Source organism: Trichechus manatus, unplaced genomic scaffold, assembly GCF_000243295.1.
Source record: "Trichechus manatus latirostris isolate Lorelei unplaced genomic scaffold, TriManLat1.0 scaffold00142, whole genome shotgun sequence".
In the NCBI taxonomy this organism is placed as follows: domain Eukaryota; kingdom Metazoa; phylum Chordata; class Mammalia; order Sirenia; family Trichechidae; genus Trichechus; species Trichechus manatus.
In genome coordinates, this window is record NW_004444078.1 from 6,128,377 (window position 1) to 6,155,899 (window position 27,523).

Consider the following 27,523-nt stretch of genomic DNA (forward strand, 5'->3'; position numbering starts at 1 on the left):
TGTTGGCAAAATCCATCTCCTTACTTCTATAGGTTTAAAGTCCCCATATCCTTGCTGTCCACTAGAGCTGCTCTCTTCTAGAGCCCCCAACATTCCCTGCCATGTGGCCCCCTCGATCTTCAATGCCAGCAAAAAAAATCATCCTTTCATTCTAACTTCTCCTTCTGCTATCAGCCAGAGAAACTGCTCTGCCTCTTAAAGTGCTCATGTGATTAGATTAAGAATACCTGAATTTTCACTCTTCTGATTAACTCAAAGTCAACTGATTAGTAACCTTAATTTCATCTGCAAATTCTCTCTTGCCGTGTAACATGACATAATCACAGGAGTGATGTCCAATCATATTCACAGGGAAGGGAATTATATAAGGCCAAGCATCACTGGGGTCATTCTTATAATTCTGCCTACCTCAGCCTTCCCTAGTTCTCTTCACTGTCAGTGGTTGAAGTCTTTCCCACCTCCCCACCCCCCACCATAGGCTCTTCAGATAAAGGAGAAACTGACATTATGTACTCAGTCTGGCATCTTAACCTAAAAATCACAATCATACTACTTATATTACACTTGGATGTGCAAAAAATGAAGTATATTTTCTCTATAACTTATCTAATCTCCTTTGCTAGCCCCTGCCCTACTTGACCACAAGGGAAAAGAATCTTAGCTGTAAATTTAGACTTATTTAATAATTAAGCAGTTTTTTTAGATAAATGCTTTTATGGATAAAAAATGTTTAGAACTTCAGATTTTCACCCATCTTCTATTTCTTTCCAAAAAAGTACATGTATGTATGAGGAAAGTGAAGCCTAGGTGGCCATGTGTCTCATGAGAAAAGATGGGGACCCTGACAATTCCCCCTGGATTCTTGCTGGACATTTCTGCAGTGTAGCCAGTCTGACCTGCTCCCTGTTGGTGAACACTGAGCTGTGACTAGCCCCCTATGACTTTTTTAAAAAGGTGTCATGTTCGCACTTCCCACTGGAATAGTTGGTTCTACTTGCTTCCAGTCTTTTAAGTCACTGAGTGCTGCATCTTCTTTGTCACATACCAGTATTCTGCCTTTCCTTGTGCCCAGTCCCCAGAGGTAAACACAAACTTCTATATTTATTGCATGTCTTTAATCCTTGACAACCAGGACATTACACCCAGTTCATTTAACTATCTGGCACTTTTACATATTGTTCACCGTGTGTTAGACATGGCACTAAGCTAAGAGCTGAAGTGTCCTAGTAACCTGTACCTCTCTGACACTATTCCACAGGTATGCCCCACCTCATCCACTCCAGGATTCTCAGGCTTTCCCCAACCCATCAAAATGTTTCAATCCACCCCTCCCCATACTCCCAACCTCACCCCAACACACATACAGCCACTTGAGATGGGCAGCTGAATTGTTCCATGGACTTCTGTTACTTCTTCCTACAATCCCCCAGAGTCTTCTCTTCCATAAAACTCCAAGGTCTAAAGCACTAGGCCCAGTTTTTTGTATGTTAAATTACAGTTACAGAAAGGTATTAATTCCTGTCTGTCATTACCAAATTGCGTTGCTAAAGAGGCTAAAAATTAATTCAAAATTTATCAGTGACATCTCTGTTCCTAGCAGTAAACACCTTCCCCTTCCCTGGGGCAATATGCCTCAAAACATACCTTGTAAGGATACATTTTGAATTTAAGGGAGAAATTTAATTCCCTGATTTATTATTTGCAAACCATTATCCTGGTCACAAGGAGCCCTGGTGGCGCAACGGTTAACAGCCCAGCTGGTAATCTTAAGGTTGGCAGTTGGAAACCACCAGACACTCTGTAGGAGAAAGATGTGGCAGTCTGCTTCTCTAAAGATTTAAAAAAAAACAAACCCATTGCAGTGAAGTTCCGACTCATAGCGACTCTATAGGGCAGAGTAGAACTGCCCTATAGGGTTTCCAAGGAGCAACTGGTGGATTTGAACTGCCAACTTTTTGGTTGGCAGCTGAGCTCTTAACCACTGCACCACCAAGGCTCCGTCTGTAAAGATTACAGCCTTGGAAACTTTATGGGGCAGTTCTAATCTGTCCTATGAGTCCTATGAGGGCCACTATGAGTGGGAAACAACTCGACAGTGCACAAAAACAACAACAATCCCTGTCATACACTCTTCAGAGATAAAGCAAACATATGGGCTAGTCACCTGGCTATAAAAATGTTTTTAGTCTTAACTGACAGATACAAAAACAAATGCCTTACAGCTAGACTGAAGTTCTGTCTAGCAATCTGTGTTTTCTTTTTAACTTTCTTAAAAAATGAATACTGTTATTTTTACAATCCCCCCAAACTGAATTTATGAACCTATATTCAGTTTACATAATGACTATTGTATCTTAAACAAATGGTCTTTTTAAAAATGATGTTTTTCACACATGCAGCAAGTATCATTATCTAATTACAGTAAGTAAAACACACATTTTAAACAACTATTTGCTATTGCTTCTTTTTCAAAATTATCTTTAAGCTAATTCTTAAGTATATATGTGAATTAAATATATTTTATATATATTTATATTCTGAAATATAAATGTATATAATTCTTAAAAATACACAGAGAGAGAGAGAGAGAGAATGGTAGTTGAATAAAGCGCCTCCACTTCAAAACTCAGCTCATCTTGTATGTAGAAAATGTAGCTTCACATTATTTTCAGTTTTTAAAATTATAAGTATTAACACATAAAATAAGTGAATTCACTTTATATATATTTGCTTTTATTATAAGGTTTTCTCCTAATTTATAATGTTTTACTTTATAATGTAGCATCTTGATGCTAAAGTTAGAAGTACTGCAGTATGTATTTAGTTGTTACTAGTCAGAATAGGAGAACAGAAATAAAATTTAGTAAGTTAAAACCTTAGACCTGGAATTGGATGGGTTTTAATCTAGATACTTCACATGTGAAAGCTGTCATGACCTACATCTTTTCTCCTGGTGTGTCCTTTTCCATCTTCTCCTCTCCTGCTCTTGACATAACCGGGTTGTGGCCTCCTCATATGATACAATGAGACAAATGTCCTCTATCCTTGTTAGTATTACTTAGCTACCAAGTGATTTTATCTCCCGATTTCAATTTCTTAGAAAAATTCTGGTAATACAGCTTCTTTACTTAACCCATGCTTTATTACACCTCTTCCCCTAGAACATAATGACAAAACTCAGAGATTATTTGAATTATTTGGTCAAAATTGCATAACTTGAAAACCTCATTCCTTTGAGCAGAGATTCGTAAACTTAGAGGCCATGTACCCAGAGTCAGTGGATACACACACACATCCTACCCAAACCTGCAATTTAGTGATGCTCCCCTCGATTTAAGACCAACACATAAATACACTCGAGTTATGATTCTAGCTCCCTAGAGGTTAGGCCTGCTGTCTTCTACATTTTTGGTCTTCCTCTAGCGACCGTGCATATAGTAGGCAATTGGTTAATGTTTATAGAATATTGTTGCATGTCAACAATTACGCAGGGCTTTCTGATGAAGAGCAGCCCTGGTGGTGCAGTGGTTAAGCGCTGGACTGCTAACTGAAAGGTCAGCCTCTGCAGGAGAAAGATGTGACAGTCTGCTTTCCTAAAGATTACCTACAGCCTTGGAAACCCTATGGGGCAGTTCTACTCTGTCCTACAGTGTCGCTAGGAGTCCGAATCGACTCCACGGCAATGGGTTGTTTTGGCGTTTGCTGTTTTTCTGATAAAGACAATGATTTTAAAATCACAGGATGATTTTAGCATCCAGAGCCCAAAACGTAACCGGATTGTCCAGTATCCTAACATACATATTTCCACCAGCCCTATGGGCGAGGAACCAAAAGAAAGCAAACCATCTGCAAGAGATCTGACAGCTATGCCTTTAGCTGCCAGGTTTTAAGTCGGCCAGCTGGCTACCGGAAACACTCCTCAGTTAGGAACAACACTTGAGGAAGGCGCGGAGGCGGGTCGGAACTGTAGAATCGACGCTCGCCTGCACCTTTGTGGCTAGCCCTTGCCCGGCGCAAGGCACGCTGGGACACCGCAGAGCCCAACCACCGTCACCAAGGAAACCAGCTGCCACGCCGTTGTCAGGGAGGTCAGCCTGCGCACCGCAGAGCCTAATCGAGGTGCTGCCTCTGCCTGCACTTAGGCAGGATGCTTCGCCGAGGCTACAAGAGCTCTGAAAGGCGAAGATACGTGAGCGACCGCCTTAGCTGGCAGCAAGACCAGGCGTTGAGTAGCAGCATCTACCTTCTACGAGAGATGGGCCCCACTGGCTTCCTACTGAGGGAGGAGGAGCCGGAGAACAGGCATTTCCGAGTAACTTCCGCCCCCTCGCCCCGTCGGCCTGTCCGGCCCGCCGGGTTCCCCCTACGCCTACCCCGTGTCATTAGCCACCCTCACAATCCCTGTGGACACTCGCTACCGCACCCCAAAGTCGCACGCATCCCCGCGACTGTCCCAGACCCAAAGATAAGCAATTACAGAGAGAAACAGTATTTGTTAGAAAGGTTTAATTTTTGGAGGCTAGGACTCCAAATTGCATCCAGCTCGTAAGATGACAGACGTTGATTTTTAGGCCTGAAAGAGTGAAACGTTTTATATGAGTATATGGTTTGTATTATGTCCATTCTTGGCTCTGTTTTTCGCGGTCACTAGCCCTGTTAATCAAGCGAAGTGAAACTCCTACAATCTGCTTGCATACCTTAAATAGCTGCTAAGTAAATAAAATAGGTTTCCCTTTATTCTTTACTCATTCTGAACCCATAACATGGTCCTTTTAAAGTATGGTTTAAAATGGCGATGCCTTGCAAGTCTTAATGAAAAAAAATTATTTTTAATTTTGCCGAAAGATCACAGATCTTCATTTTTGTATATCCTACCCGCACCACTGAAAAATCATCCACGTACCACATCCCAAGAGTTGATTTGGAAATTTTTAGTTTAGTGTCATGCATTTCAAGTACTGAATACGGTTTACTAGTCCGTGTTTTTTTAAGACGTCAATTTTTGTAAGACGTCAATTTTTGTTTTACTTTGTTGCTTACACCACTTTTGTATTTAATAAATTGTTTTAGTTAATATAGTCTAACCCTTCGTGAATACAATTAAATTTCTTAAAGGAAACTCACCAGTTTAAATGCACAAAATAAAAATCCAAGTTGAGCTACCTTATGAAAGCTCTTGCAGTCCCTGGTGGTGCAAATTTTCACGCTGGAGAAGTTGAGTGGTTCCGGTACACCCAGAGGCAACTGGGAAGAAAGGCTTAACAGTCTATTTCCGAAAAATCCATTGAAAACCCTACCGAGTACAGTTCTACTCTGACACTCATAGAGTTGATCGCAACTGGTGGATAAAAGGTCTTTAGCTCCACTCCCAAGGTAGAATTTCCTTACAGTACTGCTGCTACCAGTTGCCCAAAACAAACAAACAAACTGCCATCCAGTCAATTCCAACTCATGGCGACCCTCTATGACAGAGTAGAACTGCCCTATAGGTTTCCAAGGAGCGACTGGTGGGTTTGAACTGCCAACCTTTTGGTTAGCGGCTGTATCTCAACCATTGCACCAGCAGGGATACCAGTTGCCAGTAGAGTCTATGCAGATTCATGGTGACTCTGTGTGTGTTGGGAGTTAAACTGTGTTTCATAGGGTTTTTGATGGCTGGTTTTTTAGAAGTAGATGGCCAGGTCTTCCTTATGAGGTGCCTCTGGTAAGGATTGCTAAATAGTGGTTTGCGAGAGTTTATAGAATTTTTTTTTTTTTTTTTAGCCTATAAAATTAGATGTATTTTCACCTGCCTGAGTACAGTTCACTTAAAAGGGGTCTTAACTGATAATGCAAGTTGTCGACCAAGGCAAAGAATACCAAACCAAACCCACTGCCATCAAGTCGACTCCAACTCATAGCAACCCTTTAGGACAGAGTAGAATTGCCCCATAGGGTTTCCAAGGAGCGCTTGGTGGATTCAAACTGCCGACCTTTCGGATAGCAGCCGTAGCTCTTAACCACTACATCACCAGGGTCCTAGGCAAAGAATATGGAGGTGAAAGTCAGTCAAGAGTTAAGATTGCGCCGTAGATTGTGTTCAACCTTTTGGGTACACCAGTGGTTAAACACTCAGATGCTAACAAAAAGGTCAAAAAGGAGCCCTGGTGACTCAGTGGTTAAAGCGATCAACTGCTAACCGAAAGGTCGGTGGTTTGAAACCACCAGTGGCTTCATGGGAGAAAAGATGTGGCAGTCAGCTTCGGTAGAGATTTACAGCCTTGAGTACCCTTTGGGGTCGCCATAAGTCAGAATCAACTTGACGGCAGTGGGTTTTTGGGTTTTGGCTAACTTAAAGACCTGCACGAACCCACCAGCCACTCCACAGGAAAAAGATGTGGCAGTATGCTTCCATAAAGATTTACTACCTTGGAAACCCTGTGGGGCAGTTCTACTCTGTCCTCCAGTTCCGCTGTGAGTTGGACTCCGCTCGAAAGCAACAGGTTTGGTTTTTTGGTTTAAACTATTTTACATCTTCAAGTCCCTTTTAATCCCATTATCTATCAAATTAGTTTTGCTCTAACTAAAAATCAACTTACATTTTTAAACAGTATGCATTTTTTTTAAAGGTGTTCCTAGGAAATCCTCATTCTTGTAACTGTCCCACATTTCTGAAAGAAAGGGATCTTTGTAAGCATATCTGCTGGTAAGTGACCTTGTAATGAAGATCTTCCACAAAGGAACATCTTCGTGTGTTACATGGTTTTCGTTTTTCATGATTTGAGTACTGCAAGATTAAAGAAATTTGGTATTTGGGGAATATAACATTAAATGGTCATAGCTTACCAATATACTTTTCAGTATTTTATTACATTCTGCAAATTGAGTAAGGTTTAAATTTAGAAACATATTACCACCTCACCACGTTCTTTATGTTAATGTTTTTAATAAGAAAAAAACCAATCTTTAGATTCTCATGATATACAAATGTGAACTCTAACTATAAAACAGAAAAAAAAATTCACCTCATTGATAGTAATTATATGGTTCATTATGGAACATTACTGTTCTTCAAGAACCTTCTATTCCCCAAAATACAGGTTGATTGAGAATCAATTTGTTTGTATTTTTCTTGTATAGACACAGGAGTTGAAAGTATTTACCCTTTCCATTCATACTGGCCTAGATTGGCCAAGTTTCAGAAAATTTTCCTTTTCAATAACTATTTGACGATGAATCTTTCATGACGGAAGTAGGACTCTACTGGAAATTACTTCTGTAGAATCTGAAACTTTTCCTCTAGTGCCAGAACTTAATTGTTTATAGGGAATTCCCCAGAAATGAAAAATTTTTTTTCACTCAATTTAGTTGAAACGAAACTAAACTGATTTTGTTTTACCTGCCAATACTTAGTTACAAATCATTAGTAACATTATTATAGAAGAAAATTTGTTACTTGGGAAAAAAATCAGAGATATTGAGAAAACAGTGTGTACCTCATATTTCTAATGATTTTATTTACCAAGTTTGTTGTTGTTGTTGTGTTGTTTTAATCATTTTTATTGATCATCTGCTGACACAAGTTACCTGGCATAAAGATATAAAATATGGTCCTTCCAAAACTTAGAATTTGGTATTACAATTATTCTTAAAATAGGTTTTTTCCATTTTTATTTTATGTCAGCTTCCTTAGGGCAGGGCATTGTATTCTAATTTTTATGTAATTAACTCATTTTGTACAGTATATTAACCATAAATTCAGTGAAATATAATCCAAATATTTAATATCTTTCTCACTCTAAAAATAAACGTCATATTACATTTTAATTGGTGAAGTTTGAAAAATCTTTTTTAATGTCATGCAGTATTTTTCCTGTCATATATGTAGAAAAACAGTCATTTGATACTATATCCAGAAAATTACTTCATTTCCAGGGAAGTTTAAAGAAAATAATATGAATACATAAATTTTGTCACTAACTTCTCTCTGTGAATGACTATATATGTCGTAAAGAAATGCATGGAATCCTTCTGGCAAGTATCCATATTGCAAAGCTATTTTGTTTCCATTAATCACCTTTTTTTTCACATCTGCTTTTTTAAAACATAAATTTAACTACTATTATAACAGAAGAACTGATGAGAGTTTCAAGTTTATTCATAATACTTTCAGAAATATGAATAGTATAATGTTATTCCTATTCTAAAATTAAATCTAAATAATGACTTTTGAGATTATGTGAGAAGTAAATCTTTAATTTCTGTCTTTCTACTTCTGAAATTAGGGTCTTGTTGAAAAAATTCAAGCTTCCAAGGAATCATGAATGTAAGTTTTATTCTTTACTAATTTTAATTAAATAAATTTAAGAATTTTTTATTTAGACATATTCTAAATGTAGACAGTTATTTTTCTAGAGAATCTGACAGCTTTCTGGAGCGCAGCTTATTTATACTTAAAACAGTTGGAACTTTTTTCTTCCTCAATATAAAATGTAACTTTGTATGCCGTTTTCAAACTCGATGGCACTTAATAAAAAGAGGGATGGAACAATGGCCAGGAATTGGGTACAAAAAAATTCCTCCATTTATTTTAAGCAAAAGTTTGCAGTGATTACTATATCTAAACTTATTTTAATTGTGAGAAAAATAGCAGGTATAATATTTTAGATCCCAGTAGTAGACATTTATGGCACATAATTTCATTCAAAAATGTTTACTGACTGAAATTTTTATGCATGAAATAATTTTTTAAAGTAAATAATAACTTTTATGTTGGTACTTAATTATGAGTTTAGAATCAGGCTTATTGTTGTATAACTTTAAATTCCGGATATCCCAAAAATAAAAGAAAAGGAAAACAAATTTTATAAAAGGTATTTCAAGTAAATTTTATAACAAAGACACTGCCATTACAGAAGTGTTCCCTGCAGTTGAGGAGTTGTTTGACCTATACTAGACTGATGTAAGAACTACACTGCGTTGTTCATAAATAAATTGACAATCAGTTTTCAATTTTTTTTTAAATTCAAAAAGTCTTGATTCCATTTTGTACTCTTTTCTCATTCCCTATATATCCCCTTAGAAATATCTCCCATTTTCTTTTACTTTCTTACCTCTATACCATTAATTCCAACATCTTATCAATAGACCGATATTTCCAGCTGTCTTCTGTGCAGCTCCATTTGGAGGTCCCTCAGGCATTTTAAATTTCCCCATAAGTATCCCTGTCTTGTATTCCCTACCTCGCATGTCGGCTTTCCTTTTTTAATCAGCAAAGGTAGAAACTTTAGAATTCTCCTTGATTTCTCCTCTCCCATCCTCTTCTCCCATAGATCTAGTCATTCTACAAATCATTTATTTTACATCCTAACTATATCTCAGAGGAGCCCTGGTGGCACAATGGTTAAGCACTTGGCTGGTAACTGAAAGGTCTGTGGTTTGAATTCACCAGCCACTACACGAGAGAAAGATGTGGCAGTCTGCTTCCATGAAGATTACAGCCTTAGAAACCCTATAGTGCAGTTCTATCTACTCTGCCCTATAGGGTCAGTATTAGTTGGAATCAACTCAGCGGCAGTGGGGTTTAACTATATCTTAACAGTAGTATTCCCATGTCATCATCCTCATTTTCACCTTTGTTCAACTTTCATCATCCTGTAGTACTATCTTTGTAGCCTCCTTTTTTCCTGTGCCTCCTTCACACTTAGACAAAAGGTTCTTTCTAAAATGTCACTTATGCTCTCCTCCATCCTCTCTCCCAGTCCCTTCATGCACAGTAGTTAGATTATATCATTTCGTACATATTTTTTCTTTTCTATTTCTCCATTTTGTCCACCTGAAGTTAAATTTTCACCTCCTTTCCCAAGTATTAGTTATTCTCTACAGTTTTTTCATAACATTTTGAAAAAGCTTCTATACTAGGGCTGTCTACAAGAAACATAATGCAAATTACATATTTAATTTTAAAATTTCCAGTAGCCAGATTAATAAAGCTAAAAAAAGGTAAAATTGTTTTTAATATATATTACCAGATATATCAAAATATTATCATGTCAACATGTAATCAGTATAAAAATTGTTGAGATATTTTACATTCTTTTTCTTTTCACACTAAGTCTTCGAAATCTAGTATATATTTTTTACTTACAATGCATCTCAATTCAGACACATTTTTCATAGGAAATACTTGATCTGCATTTAGACTTCATGAAATTATCAGTTGAAAAATTCACATAATACCCAAATTGTGACAAATATACTTAAAAGTTTTCTAAGTTTTTAAATTTAAGTAAACAAAATTAAAAATTCAGTTTCTCAGTCACACTAGCTGCATTTCAAGTGCTCAGTAGTCACATGTGGCTGATAGCTACCATATTGAACAGCTCAGCTCTACCCAATTAAATTCAACAAATATTCTATTGCCTATTAGCCAGGTATGCTGCTAGATGCTTTTTGTATATTGAATCATATTAATTGCTAATGTTCTAATATTTTTGATCTATAAAAACAGCAATTTCAAATGAATCAATTTTTTGTTATATTATTCTTGGAACTTCTTGAAGGCAGAAACCATATCTTATTCTTTTTATAAATATCATTCTACAATAGGTGCTTACTGAATTTTAAATTTAATTCTGTATATTAATTTTTGAAAATTTATGCTTCCTACTGAAATAAAAGATTTTTCATATTTCCTATATTTAAAATAGCCTTGGTGGCATAGTGATTAAGAGCCTCGGTGTAACCCAAAGGTTGGCAGTTCAAGTCCACCAGCTGCTGCTTGGAAACCTATGGGGCAGTTCTGCTCTGTCCTATAGGGTCACTATGAGTTGGAATTGACTTGATGGCAACAGGTTTTTGTATTTAAAAGAATTTTTAGTTAGTGAAAATTGAGAAAATCTCATGTGCACAGTGTAATACTAGACAGTATAGAAATATTCAAAGGAAATAGGAGTCTTAGTTAATTACCTTGAAATTTGTTACTTAAAGCTAGAAAAAACATACATGAAAACTACAATAATCCAGAGAAAACTATAAACAGTTTACATTAGGATTATGTAAAGTATGTATATAAGCGTAGAGGAGATGGTTACTAGTAATGGAGGAGGAGTGTTTTGAACATCATTCATAGATTTTTTTTCTAACACAAATCTGGAAACAATTATTTGCACCCTAGTATTACATACATGAAACCTGAAATTCTCATTTTTTAAAACCTGCTGAAGTGGCTATACGGCAGTTTTATTATGAAAAATACCAGTTTTTGAATACTGAACACTCTTTTTTCCCATTATCCAGCAAAGGTGTTCCCAAAAAAAGCTAGATTTATCACTTGAGCATTTCCTCTAAATACAATGACTAGTAAATGTCATTTGTTCTTTTTTTTATTAAATATTCATGCATAAATAAAAGCATCATTAATTTTTTTTAATTCTCACCACAAAGATATAGTTAACTTTTTATTTTCAATTTTCCTTTTATGATTTTATATATATAAATACCTAATAGTCTGTTGTAATTCTATGCTCTGCTTTTATCACACACTGTTACTTTATAGTTTCAGTACTACACAATCTCCATAATTAGCTTCATCAATTGCTACATAATATTCCTCTGAAACCATAATTCATTTAATATTTTTCCAGTATTAGACATTTATCTGTAAATATTTGTTATAGTCTTTGTACATGAAGCTTTTTCTTCTTTTCAAATATTTCTTTAACCAAAATTCTCATTTAGTTTGATTTTGGAGTAAAAATATTAATGTTTTTATGTCTGCCTCCCATGTGTATTGCCAAATTGCTGTTTAAAATAATTTTACTGATTTACAGTGATTTCAGCAATATATAAATACTATGTTGGTTTTGCTAGTTTTGGGGTTCATGTTTAACAATGTTACTGAAGTATATAAAGAAAGATAGTAACAGCATATTTAAGTCCCCAAAGATTTTAATTAAAGACACATGGAAACATTTTGACATTAATATTTCTATAATTTAGAAAAAAAGACTCACTCAAAATGAGAAAAATGTCAGATACAAGGTTCATATTAATCTACTTATGCTTAGTAAATAAAGAAGAAGGTAGTTTCCATTCTCTCATACATCTGACATACCCTTACCCTTACCCATTGCCGTCGAATCGATTCCAACTTGCCATCAAGTGACCTTTTTAAAAGAGAAATAGTAAAAGGCAAAACAAAAACAAAAACCCATAACATTTGTTCATTATTGCTTATTCAGTAGTATTTATTCAGTTTTGTTAATTCATCCTTTTCTTTGACACTAATGAAATTGAACATCTTCCATTGTGTTGTTTTCTATTTGCATGTCTTCATATATGAATTGCACTTTGGCTATTTACTTACTGGAATAAAATTGTAAACTCTTCCTAAATATTATAGGGATTACCCCTTCTTTGCAAATTTTTCCTAATCTATTATAATTCTTTCTAATATGGCTTTATTAAATTTTTTTATACATATAGATTTTTGGTGTGTTGCTAAATCTAACCCTTTTTTCCTTTCATGTTTATTGTTTCAATCCTTTAAAAGTTATCTTTTTTCCATGGTATTGATATTCTTTTGGGTTTTTGTTTTTTGTTTTTTTCCTGCTAGTTTTCCTAATGTTTTTATTTTTATTCTTTATCATAGTATCCATTTACAGTTGTATTAGTATAAGTTTGAGGTTGGTATTGGGTTTCAATTAATAAAATTTCTCTGTATTTCCCCCAGTTACCTCAATAACAGTTATTGGATAGTGCTTGTTTTTATCTTTGCTTTTGATGCTTATTATTTGATGAGTTCTTATGTATTTTTATTGTTTTTAATAACACATTGTGATATCTGGTAAGGTTAACTGCCTTGCTCTTCTCTTTCAGAATATTCTTCTATAGTGTCATACATTAATTTTCAAAATTAATTTCAGAAAAGTTTGTTTTTATTTTCCAATTCGTGTTATACCACATGGAACAGGTTATGGCCTGCTGCGTTTATGAACTTTTATACTTCAGCATTTCTGCTGCCACAGAGAATCTTTATTCCCAAAACTGCTATCTCTTGTTCTTCCTTTTCTTCCCCTTTTTAGAGAGCAGATGTTGCTGTGTCTTTGTGACAAGTAGCCCTCCTCCCACAAAGTAATTGTTAATTAAAGTATTGACACCCTCCCACATCCCACCTGCCACCCCATTGCAGACAAGGAACAGAGGTTTCTGTGATGAAATCTAACTGTGATGTTTTCAGTATTTTTAATGTTTAAGACAATGGGTGTCTTTTCAGAAAAAAAAAAATGGAGCTGTTCATTACCTTGCAAATAATTTTTTTTATCTGTATGTACAAAAGAAAGTATAAAATGAGGGGAACTCATAACAGCTTGTAGTTAAATTATAATGTGTTAAGGAGAAGCAGAGGGAAAGGAGAAGGAGCATGGGGATAGGCCAGGGAATAGAACTCTAGGATTCCCTGATCAACTATAGGTACTCAGAACACAATTTCTTTTAAGAATAGCAGGATGGCAAAAACTTAGAATTCAAAGAATGTACATCCCAAGAGTACAAGACAATATAGTTCCTAGTAGATTGTCCTGAGAGATACTGACCAAATCTGTAAAGGATGCTGCTGCCAGGACTATACAAAACTAAGACAAAAAAATGAGCACTGCTAACTAAGCCTTGCTCTTCCATTCATTCATTTTATTCATCTAACAAATATTAATTATACTAGCTACTCAGATATCCCTGTTTCTCCTTTACATATTTACACTATTTCTTTTAATACTGTCATCTATGTATCACCATTTTATGTTCATAAAATATTTATGAACAGGTGAGAACAGATCAAAATGTAAGACTAAGTCATGATCATGACACCAATCCAAGAATGTTTATAATGCACTGTTTCCACTGACTCTTTTCAGTAACAAGGAAACAAATTCCATTCTTTTTATAAATGACTCTTTTCTGACCTTTTGACTACGAAAGGAATACATAGAAATGGTAAAAGTCAGTATAATAATTCAACTAAAATTATCGTTCCGATATTTGAAAGAAAATTCTAACATTCAGCATAAGTTATTACAACATTTCTATATCTCTGCGTTACCACCTGTTATGTTGTAAACCCTAACCCCTATACCTGTGGAAACCCTATGGGGCAGTTCTACTCTGTCCTGTAGGATTGCTATGAGTCGGAGTCAACTCAATGGCAGTGACATACCAGTGGTTAAAGGAGCCCTGGTAGCACTGTGATTAAAGCGATTGACTGCTAACTGAAAGGTTGGTGATTTGATACCATCAGTGGCTCTTCAGGAGAAAGATGTAGCAGTCTGCTTCTGTTGAGATTTACAGCCTTGGAAACCCTATTGGGTTACTATGAGTTTAAATCGACTCGACAGCAGTGGATTTGTTTTTTTTTTTTTTTTTTTTTTTTTTTTGGTTATACCTGTGGTTATGATCCCATTTAGGAATAGGTTTTCTTTGTTATGTTTCTATGTTATGAGGCCATATCAGTGTAGGGTATGTTTTAAATTAATTACCTTTCAGATATAAAAAGAGCATATTAGGACAGAGAACCTTTGAGATATAAAAAGAGCAGATTAGGACAGAGAAGCAAGTAGAGATGGGGGGAGATAGATGCCACACCAAATGAAGATCACCAAGGAACCAAGCAACAAACACTTTCCCCCAGAGCAAGTAGAGAGAGAGCAAGGACCTTTCCCCAGGGCCAACAGACCTTCCTCTAGAACATTCCCCTAGAGCCAGCACCCTGAATTAGGACTTCTAGCCTCCTAAACCGTGAGAAAATAAATTTGTTTCTTAAAGCCACTTACTTGTATTTCTGTTATAGCAGTACTAGATAACTAAGACACCACCACCCAATTTTAATACTTTGGGGTTTCCCACTAGCTGCTTTCCAGTTGGGTCTTACAGAAGGAGAAATCAGTGACTTGCTCCGGGGTATACATCGAGTTCAAACTCCCCAACCAGGAACAGTAGAGGAAAATACACATGTTGAAGAAGATGGGCACATAAAACAGAAGGAAATTGATTCAGAGGATATCTGCTCTATTTGTCAAGAAGTGCTTTTAGAGAAAAAGCTTCCTGTCACCTTTTGCAGGTGATATATATTTTTCTTTTGATTCTAAAAACTTATTAAAAAGTTCTAATTTAATATTTTTGCAATTGATCGTGTTATGAGGCGTGTTGGTAGAGAAATAATAAAAAGCTTTACCTACAGCTGATCTACATTTAATTAGTGTTCTTTTGTTTCCTAATGTAAATGTTGTGAGAGATCCTATTGTTACTCGAAAATTTCTGGGTTACATTTTAAAAGATGAGAATTAGAATGTAACTCCATGTGTTTTATGCACATGAACAAATGCTAGGGCTTATAATATTTACAAAGAGTTTTCTGAAAGTAAAGATTTTACTTTGAATTTTAAAAATTCTTTGCAGTTTTCAAACTCCCGTATTTAAACCTAGTTAATCCAAAATTTTATTTCAGACACAGTTATTGAGGGTCTCATACTCAAGGCACTGTGAAATTGGACTTGGAAAATTTGGGCAACCTTGCTTTTGAAACTTTTCATTCTTTGTTCTTCCTGATTATTTGCCAAAATTTTCACCCACATTGTAGTTTTTCATGCGACTTCTTCCATTGCATATTTTCAAATTATTAACTATTTCCCAAAATACTATCTCTTTCAGCAAACGTTTATTGGGCACTGCCACATACTGTGTGAATTCTGAAAAATAAGGTGGTGCCCCTGCCCTCAGTGAAGCATTTTATTTAAAAAATAATAATAATAAATAATTATTTTATAATTTTCCTTTGTGTTAAGGCTGTATTCATTCTCATCTTACATATAAAAAAAGTTTAATGATACAAAATCTTTCATCTTGTCATTAGAATGGGGGAGAGTTTGTGTTTGAAATTCTGATGTTCTAAATTAAAGATGATTAGGTATACATATAGGTAGGTAAGTAGATAGAATGTGTGTGTGTGTGTGTGTGTGTGTGTGTAATCAAGCTGTATCTGGAAAATCAGTTCAAAGTCTATTTTTATGGAAAATAAAAATGATAGCACAGAAAATTATACACACACACATATATAGATAATTTTGCTGTATACAAATGGTAAACTTGAATTTCATTTCTGACAGGTATGGCTGTGGCAATAGTATTCATATAAAATGCATGAAGATTTTGACTAATTATCAGGATATGACAACGAACAACTCCATGTTGAAATGTCCTCTGTGCAGGAAAGAGTTTGCACCATTAAAACTTATTTTAGAGGAATTCAAAAACTCAAGCAAACTTATGACTGCAGCTGAGAAAGAGCGATTGGACAAACACCTTGGAATTCCCTGTAATAACTGTAAACAGTTTCCAGTTGAGGGGAAGTGTTATAAGTAAGTGTCACCAGTAAAATTGTAAGTATATATTCTAATATTCTTTTTTTTATTTTTTTGTACTTTAGCAAACTTTAAGCATTAGAGTACTTATCCTTTAGCATGTCTTCTTCCTCATATATGTAGTGTGTTTGCCTATAGGATGTCTGCTTTTTTAAGATTTCCAGACTGGTGATCAGTCTCAGCCCAGTACCTCAAGACTCCAAATACTCTGTTTTCTTCACTTTCTCAAGGATATTTGGCTATGCACTCTGATCTAGGTTGAGAGTCTGAAGTAGCATCCTATCCTAGAAGCTCTCAACACAGGCACTATTGCTTTGGTCTATGAGTTTCCACGCTCAGATCCCTGCTGTGACTCTCACTCCCCTGGAACAGTTTTTGAACCACCAATAAGGTCATTGTGGAGGCAAAAGCTCCTTGGATTGAGCCAGGGCTATTGACTAGATTAACTGAACATTTAATCAAGTTATGTACTCCAAATTGCAAAGGGCGTGGGTTTTGTTTTCTTGCATATTTAGTACCTCAAGAACATCAACAAGAAGATGATAATTATTAGAGAAAAAATTTTTCATTACTTTTTAAGTAACCCTCAAACTTTCTCATAATTTCCATAATAAAACATCAACTAATTGCTATGCCTGAGAAATTGTTTTCTTGAGAATTCAAATTTAGGTCAATGGTATGTTAAAAAATAAATATTTTATTTCACTCTTTATTAAAAAATAATTCTAAAGCAGATGAGTTTACTTTTAAATCTTCCTTTGAATTATATCATGATGAACAAAATTAAATTTCATGTATTTTTTAAAAACTCTCATAAAATCATAAACTTTATCACCCTCAACAGCAAATGATATCTTTCTTCCTTGAGTTGTTTTAGTCCTTTGTTTTATGTGTAATATAGAAGAAAATCAACCAGAGCACCATTAGCAAGTCTTTAATTGGAAAATGGCTACCCACAGAAGGCTCCAAACAAGCATTCTAACTTAAGGAAGAAGTTGCACAATTTTCACAGTGGTTAAGCACTTGGCTGCTAACAAGGCCGGCAGTTCAGACTCACCAGCTGCTCTGCGGGAGAAAGATGTGGCAGTCTGCTTCCATAAAGATTACAGCCTTGGAAACCATATGGAGCAGTTGTACTCTGTCCTGTAGAGTCACTATGAGTCAGAATAGACTCAACAGCAATGAGTTTGGGTTTTTTTTTTAACAGCCTAGTTTCAGGATAGTTTGGTTAAAGAGAGTTCTAGGAAAAGGAAGAATTGATTTTAGGGATTAACAGCCATTTTGGGGGCAATTTAGATGTTATCAAGAGGGGTGGATAGGCAAACATACAATGGAATACTACTCAGCCAGTAGGAGAAGTGAAGTCTTGATACATACTACAATATGGATGGAGCTGGAAGACATTATGGTGACTGAAATTAGTCAATCACAAAAGGACAAATATTGTATGAACTCACTTATAGGAAAAGACGAGGAAAGGCAACTGTATAGGGAACAAAGTTTATTAGTGGTTACCAGAGGCAGGAGGGAGGGGAAAAGGGGAGATTAGCAGTGATGGAAATATCGCATTGGTTAAGGGTGGGGTTGCACAGCCAGTTATTGTAATTGCTGTTAATAAGTTGTACACCTGTAAAAAGTTGAATTGGCAAAGGTTGTGTGATAGATATATTTACAACAATGACCAAAAAATAAAAAAAAAAGTAACTGGCAAAACTGCTTATGTACAACCAAAAACCTCATAGGATTTAGTTTCTTAGTTTGGAGGTTTAGGGTCATGGTTTCATGGGACATACCTGTTAATTGACCTAATAACATGTTTAGTGCTTCTTTTCTACCACCTAGTTCATTGAGTAGTGCCTGGGATCTTAAAAGCTTGCAAGTGACCATCCAAGGCATGACAATTGGTCTGTATTTGCCTGGAGCAACAGCAGAAGAAGGAGAGTCAGAAATAAGAGGAGGATATGGAATGTGTTGGTAATTGCCTCCATGAACAACTGCCCTTTGCCATGAGACCAGAAGAACTGGATGGTGCCTGGCTACCATTACTGAACATTTTGATGAAAGATTCTGTAGAAGAATCCTGATCAAAAGGGGGAAAATGCAGAATATAATTTCAAATTCTCATGGACTCCAGACTTTTGGAACCATGAAGGCTGGATGAACTCCTGAAACTATTGCCCTGAGATAATCTTTAAGCCTTAAACCAAAAATATCCCCGGAAGTCTTCTTAAAACCAAACAATAGTTTAGCTTAATTAGTTTAAAAAAAAAAAAATTCCTGCCTTGAGCATTATGCTCTTTTAGGAACTATATGGGTTCAAAGTAACAATAGTGGCTTAAAAGTTTAAATAGGAACCCTAGGGGACAGTGAAAGTATGTTAATGGGGGAGGAACAACTCAGAAAAGGAAGTTGAGAATGGTTGCACAACTCAAAGAATATAATCAATGTCACTAAATGGTACATATAGAAACTGTTGAATTGGTGTATGTTTTGCTGTGTATGTTCTCAACAACAACAACAACAAAATAAAAATGTAAAAAAAAAAAAAGTAAAAAAAATAAAGAGGGATGAATAGGAACAGTTAGGGGCTAACTAAAGTCACATATTCAAGAAGAGTGGTAAGAACAACTCTGGGGGACAAGGACATGGAAGAGCCACAGTGTAAAATTCTCAGGGTTTCTAGTCATGTATTCCTCAACTGGTTAAGGCATGATTTAGGTAGGGTATCGCAAAGATGGTTAAATCTTGCTTAAGTGTTTTATTAAGGACAGTGTACTCCTCTGTCACTCTGAGCTTTCTAACTGCTGTCTCTGTCCTGGACTAGCCTTCTGTCTTAGTTATACCCTTTGTTAACCATTGGTTAATGGTATACCAGACATTTTTTTATGCTTCTGGACCTCATAGGTAGTACATTATCCCGGTTCTAATGCATTTAGCGTGAAGGTGGGTTCCTTTTGAAACGCATGAAGCTCAGCAGACCGGAGTTGGAGCCTCAGTGTTGTGTATGTTGAGCATTCGTTTAGGTGATGCTTCCTGCATGTGTTAGTTTTGTAAACTTTTGCCTTTTTTCTCCTTTATTTCTGTGAGATAAAGCTTTCAAGCATAATTATGGCTTTCCTTTGTGATAGCAAGCCTTGATGGGTTTGTTTTGGTTTTTCTGTATCATATCTGGAAAAGCAGAGGTTTCCCATGTAACCTAATGGAAAACCAAAAACTCCATTACCGTCAAGTTGATTCTAACTCATAGTGACCCTATAGGACAGAGTAGAACTGTCCCATAGGGTTTCTGAGAAGTGGCTGGTAGATTCAAACTGTTGACGTTTTGGTTAGCAGCTGTAATTCTTAACCACTGCACCACCAGGGCTCCTACTCCTAAATACAGGCATTCTCCACTGTTGTGCCCACTGCTGTACACTCTCCTTTGAGAATATCTTCTTTTCCCATAACTTCTGCTTTGTGGAGTTGGCTGACAATTATTCACCTCTATCTCAACCCTCTTTTATAAATTAAATAACTTGTTTTCATCAGCTGTGACTTCACTCTTCTTTCATCCCCTCAAGGACTAACATTTTAGTCATCACCCTGAAAAACTTTTCAATGGTTATAAACTAGGAAGCATGTTAATTCCTTTCTCATGAGAGTTTCATAATATAGGTAATTTATCTTTACGAAGTTAATTGCAGAAATATCAAATATATGTTAAAATGTAGAAATGCTTAACTTTTTCTAGCCCAGTATATTTTGCTGTATTGAATAAGCTGCTCCATTGCCCTCATCCATTGAATCTTCCCTGAATGTATAACGAATACATAATAATGAATAAATTAGCACTTGCCTTTTCAAAGATTTCTGAAGAACATATTTTTCCAAATTTCTCATGGAAATAGTCTTCTAAATCATTGACAACTTGAATTTAAAAGTAAGTTTATTCGACTACTGCTCAAAATATTATTTATTTGGTGACTATTGCTGCAAGTAAATTAAAATGCTCTATTTGCGACTAAATTTCTATAAATGATGTAAGCTTGGATTGGGCTTTTGTGGAAAGTGAAGTTGTTGTTTTAATTTATCAGTGATTTTTACTGAGAACTTTTTATACATTTACTCCACTCTGTTCAGTCAGGAAAGAGAGTGATTATAATTCCTGTTTTCAAGAAAGATGCTGCTCAATACACGTCAAGCACTCAATGAAAGAATTGGAAAAAAACGCTGGATAATCAAATGACAGAATGCCTAATCGGTTGTAGATGCTATAGGAATTTCGAGAAAGAGATAAATGAAAGCTGGGATAATCCAGGAAGGCAACCTGGAAGGGGTGTGTGGTAGGCAAAATAATGACCATCCAAATATATCCACATCCCAATCCCAGGAACCTGTATATTAGGTTACATGTCAAAGGGGATTAAGATTGCAGATGGCATTAAGGTGGCTAATCAACTGAGTGTAAAATAGGGAGATTATCTTGGATTATCCTGGTGACCCCAATGTAATCACACAGATCTTAAAAGTAGAAGAAGGAGACAGAGAGTCAGAGGGAAATGTGACTCTGGAAGAAAGAGATGTAACATTGCTTGCTTTAAAGAAGGAGGAACGGTCCACGAGCCAGGAAATGTGAGCAGCCTCTAGAAGCTGGAAAGGGCAAGGAAACGCCCTAGAGTCTCCAGAGTCTCAAGGGCTCATCCAACCCCTTGATTTTAGCCCAGTGAGACCCATGTCAGACTTCTATCTTATAGAACTGTAAGATAATAAATTTGTTAAAGCGGTAGTAATTTGTTACAGTAGTAAAAGAAAAGTAATACAATGTGTAACTTGGAGATGGACATTCTCATAACTGAGTAGTTCCCAGAGAGTTATGGCTAGAATTTTTCACCAAAAACCATCAAATAATTGGATTTTTTATTTTTGCATTTTTAGATGTACCGAATGTACTGAATATCACTTATGCCAGGAATGTTTTGGTAACTGCTGCCATCTTTCCCATACATTTACATTTCGTGAGGTACAGTATCCACCTTAAATTTAATATAGTATTTATATTTGTCCTGTTGTAAATCTAAGAATAATAAGAAGAGGTAACATTCTGGAATAGAGCTGGTTGGTTTTTAATAAAAACCTAAGATATTTTTAGGGAACTCTTTTACATAGGGGTGTACGAGGCAACCAGTTCTTATACTAGTAATTTATAAAATTAGACACATTAACCAACATCTGGTGATATTATATATAAATCTTAAATACAAGAATTGTAGCTATCAAATTTGAAAATTCATTTTAAAAAAGATTTCTACATTGCAAATTGATATATGATAGTATTACTGACAACCATTTATTTTTAAATTTCTTACATTAATAGTAAAACACAAAATTTTGTTGAGATCATTTGAACTGCATGCTTAAATAGTAGTATCTCTTGATGCTGAATAATAATGCTTTCACTTACTACACATGATAAAATTAAACATTCAATGTTATCATTATTGATCAATATTTTTACCTTAAAAAGTAATGTCAGTATAGTAGCTGTGCAGTAGTATAATAGACACAGTAATATTTTGTCCATTCTTTAATGGGGTACAAAATAATAGGTGTGTTTTAAAATGATGAGTCTGTATTATTCACATCATGTGATTGATATGCACACTACCAATTTTAATTCACAACATAAAATTTTCCATGATTTCTAAAATAATATCTACTTTCTACGTATTACAGAGGAGAAACCAAAAATGGAGACCACTAGAAAAAAGATCAAATGAAATTGTAAAATATACAGATATTAAAAATGAGATGGAAGAAAAGATGCCACATTTTCAAGAAAAGCAAAGGTGAGATTCTAAGTGAAATTTGTGTTTATTGTATTGGATAGGATCTGTGAATTATTTTGTAGTTTGAATAAGTTTTATTCATGCCTTCATTCAATAAATACTGAGCACCTTTTGAATACTAGGATACATTATAATATGCAAGTTAAGAGTGTTATAATATGCAGGTTAAGAGCAAGTCAGACTACTTGAATCTAATCCTAGCTCAACCACGTTACCTGTGTGATTTTGGGGTGTTACTTCACTTGTCTCTGCCTCATTTTCCTCATCTTTAAAATGGGGATAATTATAGAACCAAGCTTATAGAAATTTTGTGAGTATGAAATGAGTTATAACACATAGCAAATATTCAAATAATGTTATCTATCATTATTATTAGGTCCCTATGTGGTGCAAGGAAACCCTGATGGCATAGTGGTTAAGAGCTATAACTGCTAACCAAAAGTTCGGCAGTTTGAATCCACCAGGCGCCCCTTGGAAGCTCTGTGGGGCAGTTCTACTCTGTCCTGTAGGGTTGCTATGAGTTGGAATAGACTCAACAGCAGCAGGTTAGGTTTTTGTTTTTTTTTTAACGTGGTACAGCATAGGGTCGCTATCTTAGGCTGGGTTCTCTAGCGTATAAACATATAGAGAGAGAGATTTATATCAAGGAAACAGGTCACGCAGTTGTAGAGGCTAGAATGTCTCAGGGTAGAGGCCTCTCCCAATTCACGCAGCTGCAGAATTTGGCGAGCCCAAGATCAGCAGGTTGGAGAGTAGAGCTCCCGCTGACAGGCTGTGAAGGTCAACAAATTCCAAGATCAGCAGGCAAGACCACAGGATTTCTGCTGATTCACGTAGCTGCAGGGGCTGGCGAACCCAAGATCAGCAGGTCGGAAAGCAGGGCTCCACTCACAGTCTGTGAAAATCGACGAATCCCAAATTTGGCAGATAAGCTGACAGCTCAAGTCCCAAGAACCGGAGGTGAGACTACAGGAGGCAGCCACAGGATCCAGAGTGAGCAAAAAGTCAGAACATCTGCTTATATTCAGATGCAAGCCATACCCCCAAGGAAACTCCCTTTCATCTGACTGACTACTCACAGCATGTTCAATCATGGGAGTGATTACATATAAACACTGAGAGTCATGGCCCATCCAAGTTGACACACAACCTTAACCATCACGGTCGCTATGAGTCGAAATCCACTCGACAGCAATGGGTTTTGTTTTTTTGTTTTTTTATTTATGTGGTGAAAACAGTTTACACTCAGCTACTGACTGAAAGATTGGTGGTTTAAATCCACCAAGTGGTGCTGTGGAAGAAAGGCCTGGCGATCTACTTCTGTAATATCACAGCTATTGAAAATCCTGTGCAGCACAGTTCTACTCTTGAAGTACATGAGGTTGTCATTAGTTGGAATATACTCAAAAGTACATGAGGTTTTTGTTTGTTTGTTTTAGGTCAGGGATATAGTGGTTTCTTCATTGATCAAATGATCATTCAAATAAATGTAAAATTGAAACTGACATAAGTTACATAAAAGATACAGGAGGATTTGATATTTGCCTTTGATGTATTTGACTTCAGGGGGAAGGAAGTCTTCTCTGCTTCATTCTTCTTTCTTCCTACCCCTTTACTCCATCAACATGAAGGAAGAGTGCTAAGCTGACTGATCATATTTCAGAACATTGATTGAGCTGTTTACTAGTACACAGGCCTCTAGACTTTTTATCTACTCCCTATCAGTTAAATAAAATTAAACGTGCTGTGTATTATTAACATGTTATTTACACTATAAAACATACACAGAAGAGACGATTTTAAAAGGATGAGATAAAGTTGAAATAATTTTTTTAAATAATTTCAATGGATTAACCAAACAAAAATGATAGTTGTTCTCACTAAAAAATATAGTATGAATTTCTATACAAATCTCAATGGATATTTAGCCCATGCTCTGTGGGTGCTCCACATACTTTGGATATTTACTTGGATATCACAGTTCTTGTGAGGCATAAAATGCCTTAGGGGTATAATATGAGCCTATACAGCCATCACATTTCCTCTGGTTCTGGCTAGGTATCAAGCTTCAGCCTATTAGAGTCATGGGTTAGTTTAGTAGTTAGGCTTAGGAGATATTGAGGTGTGGGGTGGTCATTAGGGGAAGAGGGGCATACTAGGTGGAGAAAATGGAATAAAGAAAGGAGAGAGCTTAAGATAAAAAGAGTGTTTAACAACCCTAAAGGTGTAGTAAAATTGTAGTTTTTTGTTGTTGTTTTTTATTTGATGATTAGATGACCATAGTAAAATCAATTTCTGTATCATGATGGGCTATATCTGCAGAGTAGTGGGAAGTATGAACTTCTCTGAAGAATATGTTTGGACTTTGTTCTTTTGAGTAATAGGAATACATCTGTCTTTTTAACCACACTTTTGTTTTTAAATACTTGTTTTCTCTGTTTACCTGTGGCATCAGATAGCAGTTAATTCACATTGTATCATCTTAGTACATTGGTTAGTACTTTTGGTACAGAAGAAATTGGGTTGGTACTTTTAGAGTTGCATTAATGTAATCTAACAACACTGAAATAGTAAACACTGAAATACCCAAGGGAAAATGAATTTCTTCATAGATTACAATCTACCAATTTAACATAGTAACCTGGAATATTTAATGTTGCTTGCCGTGTGCCTCATTTCCTACCAGATGACAAAGCAAATTGGGTTTTTTTTTCTAAACACATACCTAAGTGTTGGCTCAGACAGACATAATTTGAGCATATGTTTTCATCAAAACTTTGTTCCAGTCTCAGACATTAAAAAGTGCAAACAAAAAATTTCAGGTTAGTATTTTTATTTGAAATGACTAAATAAAACTTTATTCTTTATGAAGTTGATATTAAAATTAGTTCCATCTGGGTTAGGATCAATGCAAATAGATTTTTTTAACTTTATAATGTATGAGATTTATAATCTTAAGTTCAAAAGAACCTTGGGTTCAGTTGCCTTATTTATATGGAGGTACACTATCGATTACATCCTGATCTGTAATCATATGAACATTCATGTCTTTCCGCTTATTCTCATTCAGCCAGGTTTATACACCAAAACAGATTGTAAAGTCACTGCCTTTCTTACTGATTACAAAGAATAGTAAATTACTTGCTCCAGGCTACCAGTGTCGACTTTGTTTGAAGGCATTTCGTCTTGGTCAACATATAAGATTGCTACCATGTTCTCACAAGGTAAAAATCACATCACTTTAGTTTGACTCCCCCTGTAGGGACAGTTTTCACAAATGAAGTGACAATTTAAGTCTCTCACTTTTTAGTTGTGTTATATACATACAGAGATGTTCAAATTACAGAGTATATGTCGAGGAGCTGCTGCAGAGCCTAATGAGAAAGCAGCTCTGCCCCCGAGAATAGATTCCCATTGATTAGGATTCATTTGTATATGTACTGTCTGGGGAAGATAAAGTGGCACTTTCAGTTAGATTTTGTTATCTACTTTAGTTATCTGAAAAAGGAAAAGTATTATAGAGTACTAATATGTTTTTATGTACTTTTACGATTCTTTGGGTGAAACAGAAATACCTAAATTGACGTAGTTAATTGTTATTTTACATGAACTCACTAGGATCAAAGTCTAAGATTGCTTGATCACTATATAGTTAGACAAAAATTAATAAACAGTTTTTTTCTGGAAAAAAAAGTTGTTTCAGTAAATAAAATTTTATAACTTTAGAGTCACCCTTACTTAAAATGTCTGATAGTTTGTATTCTTTCCCCAAGAATGTGATTTGTTTTATATCTTACTGTCATCAGATCTGTTTTGAACTCTAATTGGTTATGACTTTTTTATTTTTTGATTATTTATATTCATTAGAAATAATTAGACAGCAGTTTGGAATTAATGCCTTGAATAAGTAGTGAGTTTTTAACAAAATTAAAAAAGTGATAGCCATAGGATTTCCATTTTAATTTTGAAAATGAAGATCAGTCTGTAACCAATTACATTTATAAGTGAACCTCTTCAAAATATTTCCATAAAGCTGTATAAATTACGATTACCTTCTTTTTTAGCTAAATAGTGTTAATAGTCACACAGTTATGAAATTTGCATTATTTATATGGAGATATGCTATCGATTACATCCTGATCTATAATCCTATGAAATTTTTATATAAATAATATATATTATAAACAAGACAATTATATGTCTGATTAACTTATAATTTTTTTTTTAAGTTTCACAGGAAATGTATTGACAATTGGTTACTCCGCAAGTGCAATTCATGCCCTATTGATAGACAAGTTATATATAACCCTTTAATCTGGAAAGATACAGCAATGAATGGACAAGCACATCAGTTTGTTTCAAACACAGACATCACTCATCCATCAAAGCAGGAAGAACCAGAACTTTTTATTCCTGGTACTAGACTAGTCTTAAAGCAAAATAGACTTGGAATTTTATCTGGCATACCTCAAGGGAATTCTGAAAAGTTGGATACACCTCAAAGTCCAACACATATGTATCAGAATATGATAATAGATAATCTACACCCTATTGAACTAGGTGATTCAAATTCAAGAAATTTAATCTATGAATATAAAATTAGCCAACATTTCCCCAGGTATCTTGAAGATTTACCCACTGGATCACTTGGGAAAATGTCATCTCAAACATGTCTTCCTTCTATTACTCACAAGGTTATATGTCCTACTAGTGAAACTGGTCAAAGCCAGAAGATGACCAAAGACTCTAAGTATATTAACCACCATTCACAGAAAACTCTCAGTATTAAAATAAGAGGGAACAACAGGAGGTCAAATACTTTACTTCCAGAGGATTTAAATCTTATTGTCAATTGGGGTAAAACTAAACCTAGTTTGTCTAAAAGGTATAAAAATTGTATGGGTAAAATGAGACAAAATTGTATTCGTTTATCGAGAAAGCCTATATCTCATCCTTTAAATACGAAAAGTATTGAGCTATCGTTAATAATGGAAGGAGTTCAATTGTAAAAAAAAAAAAAATTTTATTGACATCTGAAAATATTTTAATATTGAGCATAAAAAATGTTTTATTTGTACAACATATAAAACATGTATACTCTTGACAAATGTGTGTGAAATTCTCTGTTGTCATTTTGCCAACTTGTCTATAAATAACTTATCACACTTAAAGGAAATTACTCCATTCCCTTAAAGACTTAAAGCATTGGATGTCATGATAAGTATGAATTATGAATAATTTTTAGAGCACTTATATCTGATTTTACACTGATTAAAAATGTTTTTATTTAAAATAAGGAAATAGATT

General features: G+C 35.2%; 1 protein-coding gene across 1 annotated transcript; it reads left to right on the forward strand.

Moving 5' to 3' along the window:
• The first annotated feature begins 4,106 nt into the window (after window positions 1-4,106).
• Window positions 4,107-27,225, forward strand: ZSWIM2 (zinc finger SWIM-type containing 2). Its single transcript, XM_004385596.1, has 9 exons — window positions 4,107-4,312; window positions 6,609-6,685; window positions 8,265-8,305; window positions 14,881-15,091; window positions 16,137-16,388; window positions 21,306-21,390; window positions 22,104-22,216; window positions 25,287-25,440; window positions 26,446-27,225. The coding sequence occupies exons 1-9, from the start codon at window positions 4,148-4,150 to the stop codon at window positions 27,223-27,225; spliced, it is 1,878 nt and encodes a 625-aa protein (XP_004385653.1). The 5' UTR covers window positions 4,107-4,147.
• The last annotated feature ends 298 nt before the right edge of the window (window positions 27,226-27,523 follow it).

Excerpts from the sequence above, each read along its gene's own strand:
- ZSWIM2 (XM_004385596.1), top strand. The coding sequence starts at position 4,148 with ATGCTTCGCCGAGGCTACAAGAGCTCTGAAAGGCGAAGATACGTGAGC. Across the intron at positions 6,686-8,264 it reads CTTTGTAAGCATATCTGCTG|GGTCTTGTTGAAAAAATTCA; the intron begins GTAAGTGACCTT and ends TTCTGAAATTAG. Across the intron at positions 15,092-16,136 it reads CTTCCTGTCACCTTTTGCAG|GTATGGCTGTGGCAATAGTA; the intron begins GTGATATATATT and ends CATTTCTGACAG.